This window comes from Pristis pectinata, chromosome 31 (genome assembly GCF_009764475.1).
Source record: "Pristis pectinata isolate sPriPec2 chromosome 31, sPriPec2.1.pri, whole genome shotgun sequence".
NCBI lineage: Eukaryota > Metazoa > Chordata > Chondrichthyes > Rhinopristiformes > Pristidae > Pristis > Pristis pectinata.
In genome coordinates, this window is record NC_067435.1 from 18,429,969 (window position 1) to 18,443,550 (window position 13,582).

Sequence of the window (13,582 nt, forward strand, 5' to 3'; positions counted from 1 at the left end):
TGCAGTAAATGGAACTCACTGTAAACTGTGTGCTTGGATTGCACGATGCATTGTGTGCATGGACCACACGGCACAATGGGTTTTGATCGTACTGTACTTGTATAATTGGATTACACTCTGCAGTGTGTTTGGAACGCACGGTGTAAACTGTTTGAATCACTGTATAGAGTGTATTTGCCTTTCGCTGTGCAGTGTGTGCATGTATTGCACTGTGCAGTGTGTGCATGCATCGCACTGTGCAGTGTGTGCATGGATTGTACTGTGCAGTGTGTGCATGTATTGCACTGTGCAGTGGGTTTTGATTATACCATGGAGTTTGTGTTTGGATTGCACAGTGCAGAGTGTGTTTGGATTGGACTGCGCTGAGTGTGTTTGGATTGCACTGTGATGAGTGTGTTTGCACCTCACTGTGGAGCATTTGTTTGGATTGTACTGTGAAGTGTGTTTGGATCGCGCAGTGCATGTACAGACCACACTCTGCAATGGGTTTTGATTGTATTGTGTAGTTTGTGTTTGACTGCACTGTGTGGTGTGTATTTGGACTGCGCTGTAGAGTGTGTATGGTTGCTGTGTCACCTTAGTGTGGGTTACTCTGTGCCAAGTTCAGTACCCCTGAATTCTTTAACTAATGTTTCATGTCCATTACAGAGCTGACCGCTATAAACCAGATGGGACATACCCTGTTGGCGGGACACGGAAACATTGAGAACAAGAGTAAGTGAGCCTTTCACTCTGCCCTCTGTCTTTCTGTGATGAGAGAGACAAATGATTCACTTGTGTATGCATCCGTCCACTCACCACCCTGCTGTGGATCGTTGCAGCAGGCTGTACATTCCAGCAGGGGGCGGTGCTATCCCTTCTGCTGCATCCTTGCCCAGTATGGTCCCGTGCCATGGTCTCACCAGAGCTGTACGTCAAGTACTCTCAGTGGCAGGGGGAGCTGGGCACATCCAAGACAAAGCACATCTGCAAATGGCCGGCTTTAACCGATCATTATGTGCTGTAATAGACAATGGTGATGGGAATGTAGGAGGCCATTCAGCTTCTCGAACCTATCCTGGCAGTCAGTTTGATCAAAGCCAACCTCTCTATTGCCTGAGCAGCTCCCTGATAACTAAATCAGTGTATGCTCATTGCAGTAGACTCCATAAACAAATACAGAGCATACATTTATAAAATCATGAGAGGCATAGATCAGAATCTTTTTTCCCAGGGTAGAAATGTCAAATACCAGAGGACATGCATTTAAGGTGAGAGGGGGAACATTTGAAGGAGATGTGCGAGGCAAATATTTTACACAGAGGGTGGTGGGTGCCTGGAACGGGCTGCCAGAGGCAGTGGTGTAAGCAAATACAATGGTGGTGTTTGAGAGGCTTTAGACAGACACACGAATGTACAGGGAATAGAGGGATACGGCATTGTGTTCAACACAGACATCGTGGGCTGAAGGGCCTGTTGCTGTGCTGTACTGTTCTATGTTCTACGTTTGTTGCCATAGTGTAGAGCCAGTAATGGTTAGAGGAAGGAGAAGGTGGCAGTGATGCACCCTGAGAGTGGGGCACCGCTGTTTCTGGCTGTGAGGGGCACTCCCATATCCCGAGCTTTCGACAGGTGCTACATAATCACAGGTCTATCTTTCAGTGAAGCTTGTTTGAACTGTTGTCTGTGGTAGAGTGTGGGAAGTGCAGTACCGATGTGTACACAGCAAGATGCCACACGTTGCAGTCTGATCACGGAAAGATAATGGCACAGTGGTGCATTAGGTATTGCTGCTGCCTCACAGCTCCCGGGACCTGGTTCAATCCTGACCTCGGGCACTGTCTGTGTGGAGTTTGTACGTTCCCCCTGTGACACCATGGGTTTCTCCCAGGTGCTGCATACCAAAGACATGCTGAGTCGTTAATTGACTGCTTTAAATTATCCCTTAGTGCAGGCTAACCTCAGAAAGAATCAAATGGGAGTTGACAGACATGTGTGGGAGAGAATAAGTTACAGGGATAAATGGAATTAAGGAGTCCTAGAGTTGTGCAGCACGGAAACAGGCCAATGACAGGGGCAAATGAACTGATAGGATTAATGCTCTGGAAGACAGAATGGACCCAATGGGCTGAATGGCCTCTTTCTGTATCATTATAATTTGAGATATTGCATAAAGGATTAAATACTGGCCAGAACACTAGGAATATCTCCGCACAGCTCTTCAAAATCCACCTGCAAGGATTGCTGGCAGCTCAGGTCAGCTGCTGGCACCTCCAGTGCAGCCGTCCCTCAGCAGAGCTGGCCACGTGGCTGCACTGCGGACACCTACCCCCGACTCAGAGGGGATCGTGCTGTTCAATGAGCCACACTGACACCGGCCCGTCTGTGTGTCACTGTTCACCATTTTGTGTCCAAGTCTTTGGATTGAGCCTGCGAAGTTCAGACTCAGAGATGGGGGTGGGGGGGGGGGTGGTGGTGTGCGGGGTGTCGACCAGCTCACGGTTAACCCTCTCCTGACTGCTTGGCTCGTAGGCTTCAAGCCTTCTAGACTGTGGGGTCTATGGTATCTATATGTCTCTATATTCCCAGCGTTCACCAGGGACACTGGGCATTGCCCATGTGAGAGGTTTCCTGGTTTCCCTGGCCTTTGATTGTTCAGCCTTGTCCTGCCACTGATCTTGTCACATGGAAGCTGAGGTGAAACCGGCCGGTGTGACCAAAACATCCCAGCACCACAGTAAACCTGAGTTTCTTTTGCAGTTTCGAGTTTGACTGATCTGATACGCAAATGGCACAGTGACCTGCGGGCTCAGATAGCAGACATGAAGAACAACTGTGAGTGTTGGGGAGCCATCCTTACATCTCCTGAAGTATCTCATACACTCTGTCAGGGCATTAGACAATTCAGGCAGGACGTTGTGTTGAGAGTGGACCACAGGGCCAAGCGTCGAGGGGATCCGGCTGAGGATTCACGTGGAGTCTGTGACATCCACCTGCACATTTTATCTCCTCACCATCCCACCCCCAACCCCCTTCGCCCACTGTGTCGAGGTGTGGAATTTGGAGACACCCTCCAACTTGCTGACCTGTGCCGTGCTGACTGGTTTGCGAGATTCCCAACTCACTGAGCGGACCCAACGACGTCATCACTTTTAACCATGGAAGTCCAAAGCTCAAGGTTAACTCACAAAGCCAGCAGGCACTGGCCACACTTAGAGGGGTTCGACCTTTTGATTGGACGTATTCCCAGAGACATTCCCCTTTGGCTATCACGGCACAAGCACCCTCCAGCAGCTGCCCAAGGCCAGACAGGCATCTTCCTACATCCATTAAGACCCTGAGCCTTACTCCCTGTCCTATCTCTAATCCCCTTTCATCCCACCCACCAGGCACAACACCCTCTCAGTTGCTTCTGCTCCACTCCCCATCTCTTCAAAACTTGAATCCCATGTCTGGGTGTATCCGTGGGAGCCAGTCCAGATCATCCCACCTTCCTGCTCTTTCCCCAGACTCTGCAAATGTCACCGTCTCAATTTAGGTTAATTTGAGTTACTGAATCTGCGTTCAGCATCTTTCAGTCAACATACCCCAGACTGCAGGAACTGGCACAGTGAGAGGAAGTCCCCCTCACCTTGCCCCTGACTCTGTTGTCAGCGACCATTTCTCCACTGGACAGGGTTTCCCCTGAGTTATCCCATCAGTCCTTCAAAACTGTCAGTGTTTCCATTAAATCTCCCCCTGACCCTCTCTGCTGCACGAATCAAAGTCTCTCCGGTCTCTGCACACCACTGAAGTTCCCCACCCTCATACCGTTCCAGCAGCTTCCTGGGAAGGGGTGCCCAGAACTGGTATTCCCGCTGGGAGGTAACCAGCAACTTACGAAGGTTTGGTAATAGCAGGCAGGCTGTGTTACCGTGCAAACGGAAGTCCTTCAGAGAACTTTTGTGCAAGATTCAAGGCTAACGGTGGGGTTGTTCTCGGTTCCCATGGAGGTCAAAATTCCCTTTCACAGGTGAAATGAGAGAGGCACCAGAGGAAAGGGAGCGATCCTTAACTCCCAGCACTGCTCAATCATTCCCCGCACCGTAGACTTCTCTCACTTCACAGCTGCCCATGGGGCATTTGACCAAGGCAAGGAGGGATTCTCTGTGGGTGAGGAGTCCCTGACACCTGTGGAGTGGTTTGTGTAGCCTGTGTTCTGGCGTACATTGCTGCGGTTCTGCTGGGGAGATTGGTGACTGATTGCTCTTCACAGGTCGGCCCCGGTTCGAGTGCCCTGACCAGTGGACGTTATTTGGTCAGAAGTGTTACTACTTCTCACCACGCGTGGAAGATTGGTTGTCGTCCCAGAGGTTTTGTGCTTCAAACATGGCCAACTTGGCTGTGATTGACCGTTCTGACAAACAGGTATGACTTCACCTCAATGCAAGTCCTTGGAACACCTTGCCCTTCACCAGGAACCCCATCCAAATTGTTGGTGATATTTACACCCAGGAACCTGAGGTTCTCACCATTGATACAGACAGCAGCACGTACTCTGGCCCACTTCCTGAAGTCAATGGCCAGCGCCTTTGTTTTGCTGACATTGAAGGAAAGCTTGTTGTCATGACACCATGTCACGAGGCACTCTATCTCCTTCCTGTACTCAGCAGGTCAGACAGCATCTGTGGAGAGAGAAGCAGTTAACATTTCAGGTCTGAGACTCTTCCTCAGAATCTGCTAACGTGAACTGTTTGCCTTTCCACAGATGCTGCCTGACCTGGTGAGCTTTTCCAGGATTTTCTGATTTTATTTCTGATCCCCAGCATCTGAAGTGTTTTTGACTTTCATTTACTGAGGAGACGTTAACATTTGTAGATTGTAGGAGGAATTCAAAACTGCAAAGTAATCAGTTCAATTGTTTGAAGAAACAAAAATGCAGATGTTAGAAATCCTGACCTCAGCACTGTGGTTGTACATGGATGATGCCTGTGACCTTGTGTTCAGGAGGAATGGGAAGGAAAAGTGCAGAGTAGTCCCTACGCAACAGAGACAGAGAAGGCAACATTGAAGGCCAAAGGCCAGACTTGTGGTGAGTGAGAAGGTTTTGCTCATACTCTGGCTCGGGGGTGGTGACCCTCACAGGACAATGGTCAGGATGTTTGGACCCCGAAGCACCACGAGAATGAGAAAAGGAAAGGGAAAAGGCAACGTACGAAACTTTAACTTTTGTACGTTGGAGTTAAGTCCCTACCAATTCCTGGCTCCTTCTCCCCACCCCAACCCTTCCATCCCTACCTCAAAACCAGCAGATTCCTCCTCCCTTTACCCCTCTCTCCCCCCAATCCCCCCCTCACCCATCCCAGATTCTTCCCAGGTACCAGTTATCTGCCCCAAGCTATTGATTTTCCCTGCCTGTGATACTGACTCCTCATTGAACCCTAATCCCTCGGTCATCTCCACGCTCTTCCCAGTAAAGTCCGAGGCTCAGCGTCCCACACTCCGCTTGTGAGTAGGCGGAGAATCCGCCATGGCAAGAGGTGGGGGTTGCCGAGGTTCCAGTGGTTTTACTGAATCATTCTATGGCACCATTGGATGCCTCACATATTTGTACATTTCTTTATACCACAGGCATTTGTTGTAAATGAGATCAAGTCAACACGGCATTGGATCGGCCTGAATGAGTCAAGCACGGGCGGAACCTGGCTCTGGGTGGATGGTACCGATTATCCTTCCTCACAGAAGTAAGTTCTCTTTACAGTGGAATGGGCTGATTGGTACATTAATGTGATCCTCTGTTGTTAGATGGGATTTTGTGTAATCAATTCCAAACACCACTGGGACTGAATGGAGATGAGTTTTTTGTAAAAGCGGGAACGTGTCTTGCCTTGAAAAGGCATCTGACCAACATGACTTGATCCAGGGATTTGATCCAAGATGTCCACAATTCGTTCCCCCTCTCCCCACAGATGCTTCTCGACCTGCTGAGCTCCTCCAGCAGATTTTATGTGATTTGACCAACCATGATGACCACCTCCATCCCACCCACTGCCCAGCCTGTATGTCTGAAACCAGGAGAAATATACTGGGGTGATTTTAACCATACTGCTGGGGAAGGAGCCCAAGGTTTCCCATCCACAAGGTCCTTTGAGGGGAACAGAGAGCTCTGCCGATTTTTGCATGAAACCCGTGCAGCTCCCTACCTGCAGCTTCCAGGACCTGCGGACCTTGCCCTGGACCCCTGACCCCCAGGCTCAGGGTGGGAGGCCTCCATCGGCACCCCTGCTCCCTCCTCATTTCCTTTGGTTGGTTGTGAGTTGGATTGTTGCACTAGGGGAGCTCTGAGATGCACTTTGACTCTTTGAAAGAACTTTGAACGGGAAAAGGGAAACTGTCTTTTGACAGGAAGGTGCAGTCTTAAAATTAATTAGAATGTAGGGCAAAGGGAAACCTTATCTCTCTGCATTACAATAGAAGATTTCCTCCCTGCTTAATCAACTTAGCAAAGTTTAACTCGGGTTTAGACCAATACATAAATGGAGATGAGAGCAACATTGGCAAGACCAGTGTTGATTGCCTGTTTCTGACTGCCTTTGTGAAGGTGGTGGTGAACCACTGCCATCCATGTGGGGTAGGTGCTTCCACACTGTATTGGGAGGGAGTTCCAGGACTTAGGCTCAGCCACGATGAAGGAACAACGACATACTTCCAGGTCAGGCTTGTGCCGAAGAGGAGAACTTGCAGTTGGTGGGGCTCCCCCACGCCTGAAATAATTACACTTGCCCAGTTCTGACAAAGGGTCACTGACCCAAAACGTTAACTCTGTTTCTCTCTCCACAGATGCCGCCTGACCTGCTGAGTGTTTCCAGCATTTTCTGTTTCTATTCGATCTCCACCATCTGCAGTTTGCTTTTGATTTTCATTCCCCTGTGCCTGAAGCTCTTGTCCTTGGTGGTGGATGTCCCAGGTCTGGGAGGTGCTGTCGGAGTAGCTTGTGCAAATAACTGCTGTGCATCTAGTAGACAGTAATGCACTGCAGAAACACTGTGCTGACAGTGGAGGGAGTGAATGTTTAGAATGGTGGATGGGGTATCAAACAATGGGCTGATTTGCCCTGGATGATGTTAAGTGTTGTGGCGCTGTACTTGTCCAGGCAAGTGAAGGTGGAGGTGGGGGAGATGAGATCAGAGGATGTTTGGGGTCTTGCTGGTGTTGGCGCCTAGGCCTGGGTATGTGTCAAAGTTGAGTTTATTGTCCTATGCACAAGTACATGTGGGCACAGGTGCAATGAAAAACTTACTTGCAGCAGCATCACAGGCACAGAGCATTAGAGATACAGCATTCACAAGATAAACGTAAATTAAACATGTTATACAAAATTATGCAAGAAAGAACACAATTCAAACAAAAAAAAAGTGAAGTAATGCAAAGTGGTGAAAGTGGTCATAGTGTTGCTATACTGAGGTAGTGATTGGGGTTGTACAGGTTGGTTCAAGAACCGAATGGTTGAAGAGAAGTAGCTGTTCTTGAACCTGGTGGTGTGGGACTTCAGGCTTCTGTACCTCCTGCCCGATGGTAGCTGCGAGAAGATGGCATGGCTCAGATGGTGGGGATCTTTGATGATAGATGTTGCCCTCTTGAGGCAGCGCCTCCTGTAGATACTACCAATGGTGGGGAGGAATATGCCTGTGATGTATTGGGCCGAGTCCACTACTTTCTGCAGCTTCTTACATGCCTGTGCATTCGAGTTGGCGTACCAGACCATGATGCAATCAGTTAGGGTACAGGGAGGAGGAACGTGCTGCAGCTGGACACACTTCCAGCACACGTGGTCACTAAGGACACTGGAAGTCTCCCTGATCCCCACATGTTGCAGGAATATTCCTTTAGTCACATATTCATCCAACCCATTCTCCTATTCCTGTGACGTGTGGCACTGGAAATAATCCAGACGCTACAACCTTAGAGACCCTTCTCTTTAATCTGCTACCAAACTCCCTAAATTCATGTTTGCAGGACCTCATCCCTTTCTCTGCCCATGTCATTGGGGCCAATGTGGACCATGACTTCTGGCTGATCGCCCTCTCCTTTCAGAATCTCTGCCACTCTGAGACATGACTGACCCTGGAACTAGGAAGGGGACATACCATTCAAGAGTCTCGCTCACAGCCACAGAAACGCCCGCTGCCGTCCTCAGAACTGCCTTCCCTATCGCTGTAGGTCACCTGGTCTCTTCACTCCCCTCCTGATTGTCTTACCACTAACTTGGCTTCTGCTGCTTTCCACCGAGAGGCCATCCCCCAGCAGTATCCAACATGGTATATCTGTTTGAGAGGGGGATGGTCACAAGGGGTCACAGAACACAGAACAGTACAGCACAGGAACAGGCCCTTTGGCCCACCGTGTCTGTGCCGACCATGATGCCAACCTAACTAATCCCATTTGCCTGGACACGGTCTGTATCCCTCCATTCTCTGCCTGCTGATGTACTTGTCTAAATGCCTCTCACACATTGCTCTCAGACCTACTTCCATCACCTCCCCTATCACTCTCTGTGTAAAAGACTTGCATCGCAAAGCTCCTTTAAATGTTCTCCCTTTCACCTTAAACCTATTCCTTCTAGTATTTGACATTGCCACCCTGGGGAAGAGTCTCTGACTGTCTACCCCATCTATTCCTGCCATAATTTTATAAACTTCTATCAGGTCTCACCCCAGTCTCTGATGCTCCAGAGAAAACAACCCAGATCTGTCCAACTATTACTCTCAAGTCCAGACAACGTCCTGGTGAACCTCTTCTGCACCCACTCCATAGTGTCCACATCCTTCCTGTAATGGGGCGACCAGAACTGCACACAATTCTCCAAATGTGGCCTGACCAAAGTTTTATACAGTTGCAAAGTGACATCCCAACTTTTATACTCAGTGTCCCAACCAATGAAGGTAAGCATGCTGTATGCCTTCTTCACCATCCCATCCACTGTCAGGGGCCTGTGGATTTGTCCCTCTTACATCAGTGCTCCTACATTTACTACTCTCGCTACTCTTTCTGCCTGGTTATAGAGTGACCAACTTATTAGACATGCTGTCCACAAAGTCCTCAGCATCTTAAAAGCTCCATAACAAGTCCATCGCAGCTCCAGCTGTGCAATACGGTCAGTCAGGAGCTGCAGCTAGACGGTCACCGGGTACACTGGAAGTCTCCCTGATTCCCACATATTGCAGGAGGAGCTTTTGGTATTGGTACTGGTTTCCTGCCATACTCTTGGACTCGGCACTTAGTTATCCCCTTTAATGTAGACTTTAAGGCACAAGGGACCTTCTCCGATTTTAAGCACCAGCTGCTGCAATCTAAGAACCTGAAATAGTTAGAGAAACATAGAAAGTAGCTTTGATGCTCACCAATCAGCCTTCTCTACTGCTGCCTCTCACTTTCTGAAGAGTGACGTCAGTTTGAATCCTGCTGTGGTCTCCATGAGATGCGGAGGGCCTGGTCCCTCCTTCCTGCTCTCTCCCAGGTCTTCCTCGCTTGCCACTGCTGCCAAGTGTAGGCCACACTGCACCCTCCCACTCTATTCATGTCCAGGCCCCTCCTTCATGCGATCTCTCCCAAGTCCTCCCCTCTCACCGCTGCCACCAACTGCTTTACAATGTCTCAGACAGATTCTGTTGAAAGTTTTTAAAAGGAGAAAAGAAGATCTCGGTTGACCTAACTATAATTTTCTATAGGAAAACAGAAAATGCTGTAAATACTCATTTGACAAAAACCTGAAGCATTAACCCTGTTTCTTCCCCCACAGACGCCGCCTGCCCTGCTGAGTTCTGCCAGTATACTCTTTTTTTATTTCAGATTTCCAGTACCTGCAGTTTTATTTTCCACATAATCTTCCAGAGTTCTGTCAACTCAGGAACAATCCTTTAGGTTGGAGATTTCCACATGCCACTCCACTATTTAAGGAAGCTGAAGGAGCGAGTCCCAGGAAAATACAGGCTGGTTCACTGCTGGGGAATTAATCTGTCTATAGTTAACGAGAATGACTAAAGATCTTGAAAACTGCCATTTGATCAGAGCGAGACAAGAGTGCATTCACAAAAGGTGTGTCACACCTGATGAATCTGAGTGACCTTTTCGAACTGCTTTGTGTAAGGTACTGCTGTGAAGAAAGTCTGACATTCCACTTACAGCTGCCAGGGGAGTCACTTCTGCCAACGGCTGGAGTACTTCCCATCGATTGGGAGGAGGTGGGCAGGCAGTGACCTGCACTGGCTTCTGTGATGTAATTGGGTCAAAACCTCATGGCTGGATTTCCGTGAGGCCGTCCCAACCTCATTCCATTACATCAGCTGATAGTTAACGAAAACCCTGGAGAAATATAAATGATATCTATTTCTCCAGGGTAGTTCCTGCCAAAGAACCAGTTTGGAAGTTCCAGTAGAAGTCCAATACAAATTCACTAGCAACATTTCCATGGATTAAACATTCCGTAAAGGCTTTAATAGTTCACGAGTTCTGCTATAGTAGTGGAAATTTGGAATAGAAGAAGTACTCACCAGTCAGGTGGCATCTGAGGGGAGAGAAACACTATTCTAGTCGATGGATACTCAGCTAATGTTCCCTCCATGATGCCAATAGTTACTCTCCAGAAGTACCGAACTGTTTTGATTCATCCTGAAGTCACGAAAGGTGCAATCATTCTTACTGATGTTATTCTATTGTTTAGGTTTTGGTCCTCTGGTGAGCCCAGAAGTATTGGAAGTTACGAACCCTGTGTTGGTACAAATCGTGATGGGAATTGGGTTGTGTATTCATGTAGTGAAAAAATGAATTTCATCTGTGAACGCCCTGTGTTCTGTCGTTTTAAATAACTCTTCACTTAGTTAAAGACCCAAATCTTTTGTTAGTAAACATATTTTCTGATCCTGTTATAAGCTGTGTTGCAACCATGGCCTAACCACCAGATAAAATTGCTGTCTTGAACTTCGCTCTGTCAAATTTAGCAAAAAAGCTGACATTTCCAGACTGCTTAATGCCCATTGATGGGATTTAATTCTGCAGCTAGAGTGCTTCTTCTAACTTGAGAATATTTAACGTTTCCTTTATTGTGCTTTGTGTCTTGTTGCAATACTCCCTCTGATGATTTCAACCCAGATGGTAGCAGTGGGTTTCCATGTCCATTCCTCTTCAGTGAGAACGTAACAGTACCTACTAGGTGTCCACTTTATCAAAGGACACAGAGTCTTCCTGATATAAGTTAGTGCAAGAGCTGATTTGCACTTTCCTCCTTGTGGCACAGTCCACCTTACAGCGACATTCACCCTGCTCCCATTATATTTATCAAGTTGCTGAACTGTTCAGCCGTGTGGAGTGGTTATGCCCACAGTAATCACATGACACAGATCACACGTTCATTCCCAGTGACGGGATTGTGCTCCGATGTTAGAAAGATTGCCTTTCAATGGATCAGTTGTTTTGTATCCTGCGGATCAGATATGCACAGGCTGCAAATGAAGGACATGCTGAAGTGAGGCATCAGCAGTCAGCATAGCAAATTCTCCCTGACATCTAAACTTACATACTTTTTGTTTCAAATGCGGTTTAATCTCTCTGTGATTAGTCGCCATTGATGTTTGGAAGAATGTAACTATTGCCTTTTGTGAATGTTTACACTGTGGATCAGACCACTTCAATAAAACAAATCAAAATACAACAAAATACTGTTGTTTCATGTACGTTGTTTCCTCAAGAATTTAGTTGTAATTAATCACTAAAGACCGAGTGTCAATGAAATAGACAAAATCCTCAGAAGGCCTTCATCTTGGGTATGACTAAAAGCAAAGGGTCATTCAGACTGTGTTAGTGTCAAGGAGGTCAGCAGTCTCTCTAATAGCTCACCCAATTTTCATGTCCATTGAATGATCAAAGGACAAGAACAGGAGCATTCAGTTCCCCAAGTGTCCTCCACCGTTCAACCTGCCCATGGCTGACAATCTCCACCCCACCCTTACCCTCACCTAATAAACAGGATCCACCATGTCCACAGCCTCCCACAGCTATTGCAATGTTCTCCTCCAACTCTACTTCCTGTAGGGACTCCATTCCATTCACCTTTTTGTCTCCATTACATCTTTCCCGATGATGCTGTGTCATGCTCCTCTTCCAAAATGTCTTCCTTCTTCTTCAACCATGGCTTCCCTCCCACCATCATGTCTGTTCCATTTCCTGCACTTCGGCTCTCACCCCTTCTTCTCCCCCCAAGAACCAGGATGGAGGCCCCCTTGTCCTCATATATCAGCCAAATATCAACAATCTCCCCCATTTCTGACACAAGTAGATAAAATTACCACACATTCCCCCCTCCCAGGACTCCAACGGAACTATTCATTCCTCAATCACCATCCACTTCCCTTCCCATGGCACCTTCCTGAGATATCACAGGAGATGCTGTACTTTTACCTTTTTCATTCCCAATCTCCAGGGCACAAAATACTTCTTTGAAGTCAAAAGGTTTATACTTTTCAATTTGCTACTCACATTTGGGCAATAAATGAGATTGCGTGATAGCTTTGCAGCAGATCTCTCCTTATTTTGAGCAACAAACCATCTGCTGGAGGAACTCAGCGGGTCGAACAGCATCTGCGTGGGAAAAGAAATGGTTGGCGTTTGCTGCTCAACCCACCGAGTTCCTCCAGCAGGTTGTTTGTTGCTCCAGATTACAGCATCTGCAGTCCCTTGTGTCTCTAAGCATTATTTTGTGCTTCACTTTAATTCTCCAACACAGAGGTCTGGTGGGTAGTAATGCCGTCTCATAACTCCAGTGACCTGGGTTCAATTCTGAAGGCCAGTACTGTATGTGCAGAGTTTGCACGTACTCCCCGTAACTGTGAAGGTTTCCCCCAGGTGCTCTGGTTTTGTCTCACATCCCAAATACTGCTGGTCGTTAAGTTAGTTGGCTTCTGCAAATTACCCCGAGTTTAGGTGACTGGTGGGAGAACCAAGGGGTGTTAATGGGCACATGGAGAGAGAGTAGGTTACCGTGAATTAAGTGGAGGATGGGGTTGATGGAGTTATTCTGAGAGCTGGCATGGACTTGAAAGGCTGAATGGGCCTTTCTATGTTGGAAGGAAACATAAGAATTATTGTAATATTCTTTGAAGATAAAAGAAAATGCAATAGGTGGAAATCTGTAAAATAAACAATGTTGGAAATACTCAGCAGATCAGGCAGCATCTGTGGAGAGAGAAACAGTTAATGTTTCAAGGCTGAGGCCCTTCGTCAGAACTGGGAAAGAGAGAAAAATGTTAGTTTTTAGTAGCAGAGAAGGTGAAGGAAGATGGGTAGAACAAAGGGAATATCTGCGAGAGTGTGGGACCAAAGAGTTAATTTGGCAGTTTGAAGCACTTTAAGCTTCTTTGTCTGTGTTACGTCGTGCTATTGACAGGGCTGTGGGACATGCTCAGTAGGTGAGGCTGTACGAATGGAACCACAGAACCATAGAACCATAGAATCATACAGCACAAAACAGGCCCTTCGGCCCACCGTGTTGTGCCGTCCATCAGACCACCCTCACACTACCTAACCCCTTCCTCCCGCATATCCCTCTATCTCACGTTCCTCCATATGCCTA

General features: G+C 47.6%; 1 protein-coding gene across 2 annotated transcripts in view; it reads left to right on the forward strand.

Annotated features, from left to right (window-relative positions):
* The window catches only part of LOC127585015 (asialoglycoprotein receptor 1-like), a 55,366-nt gene extending 43,696 nt beyond the window's left edge, over positions 1 to 11,670 (forward strand). For both annotated transcript variants that reach the window (XM_052042123.1, XM_052042124.1), the window contains exons 5-9: positions 649 to 714; positions 2,740 to 2,814; positions 4,235 to 4,386; positions 5,590 to 5,702; positions 10,679 to 11,670. In XM_052042123.1, coding sequence (XP_051898083.1) covers positions 649 to 714; positions 2,740 to 2,814; positions 4,235 to 4,386; positions 5,590 to 5,702; positions 10,679 to 10,823 — 551 coding nt within the window. In that variant the 3' untranslated portion in view covers positions 10,824 to 11,670. The remainder of the gene's footprint in view (positions 1 to 648; positions 715 to 2,739; positions 2,815 to 4,234; positions 4,387 to 5,589; positions 5,703 to 10,678) is intronic.
* The last annotated feature ends 1,912 nt before the right edge of the window (positions 11,671 to 13,582 follow it).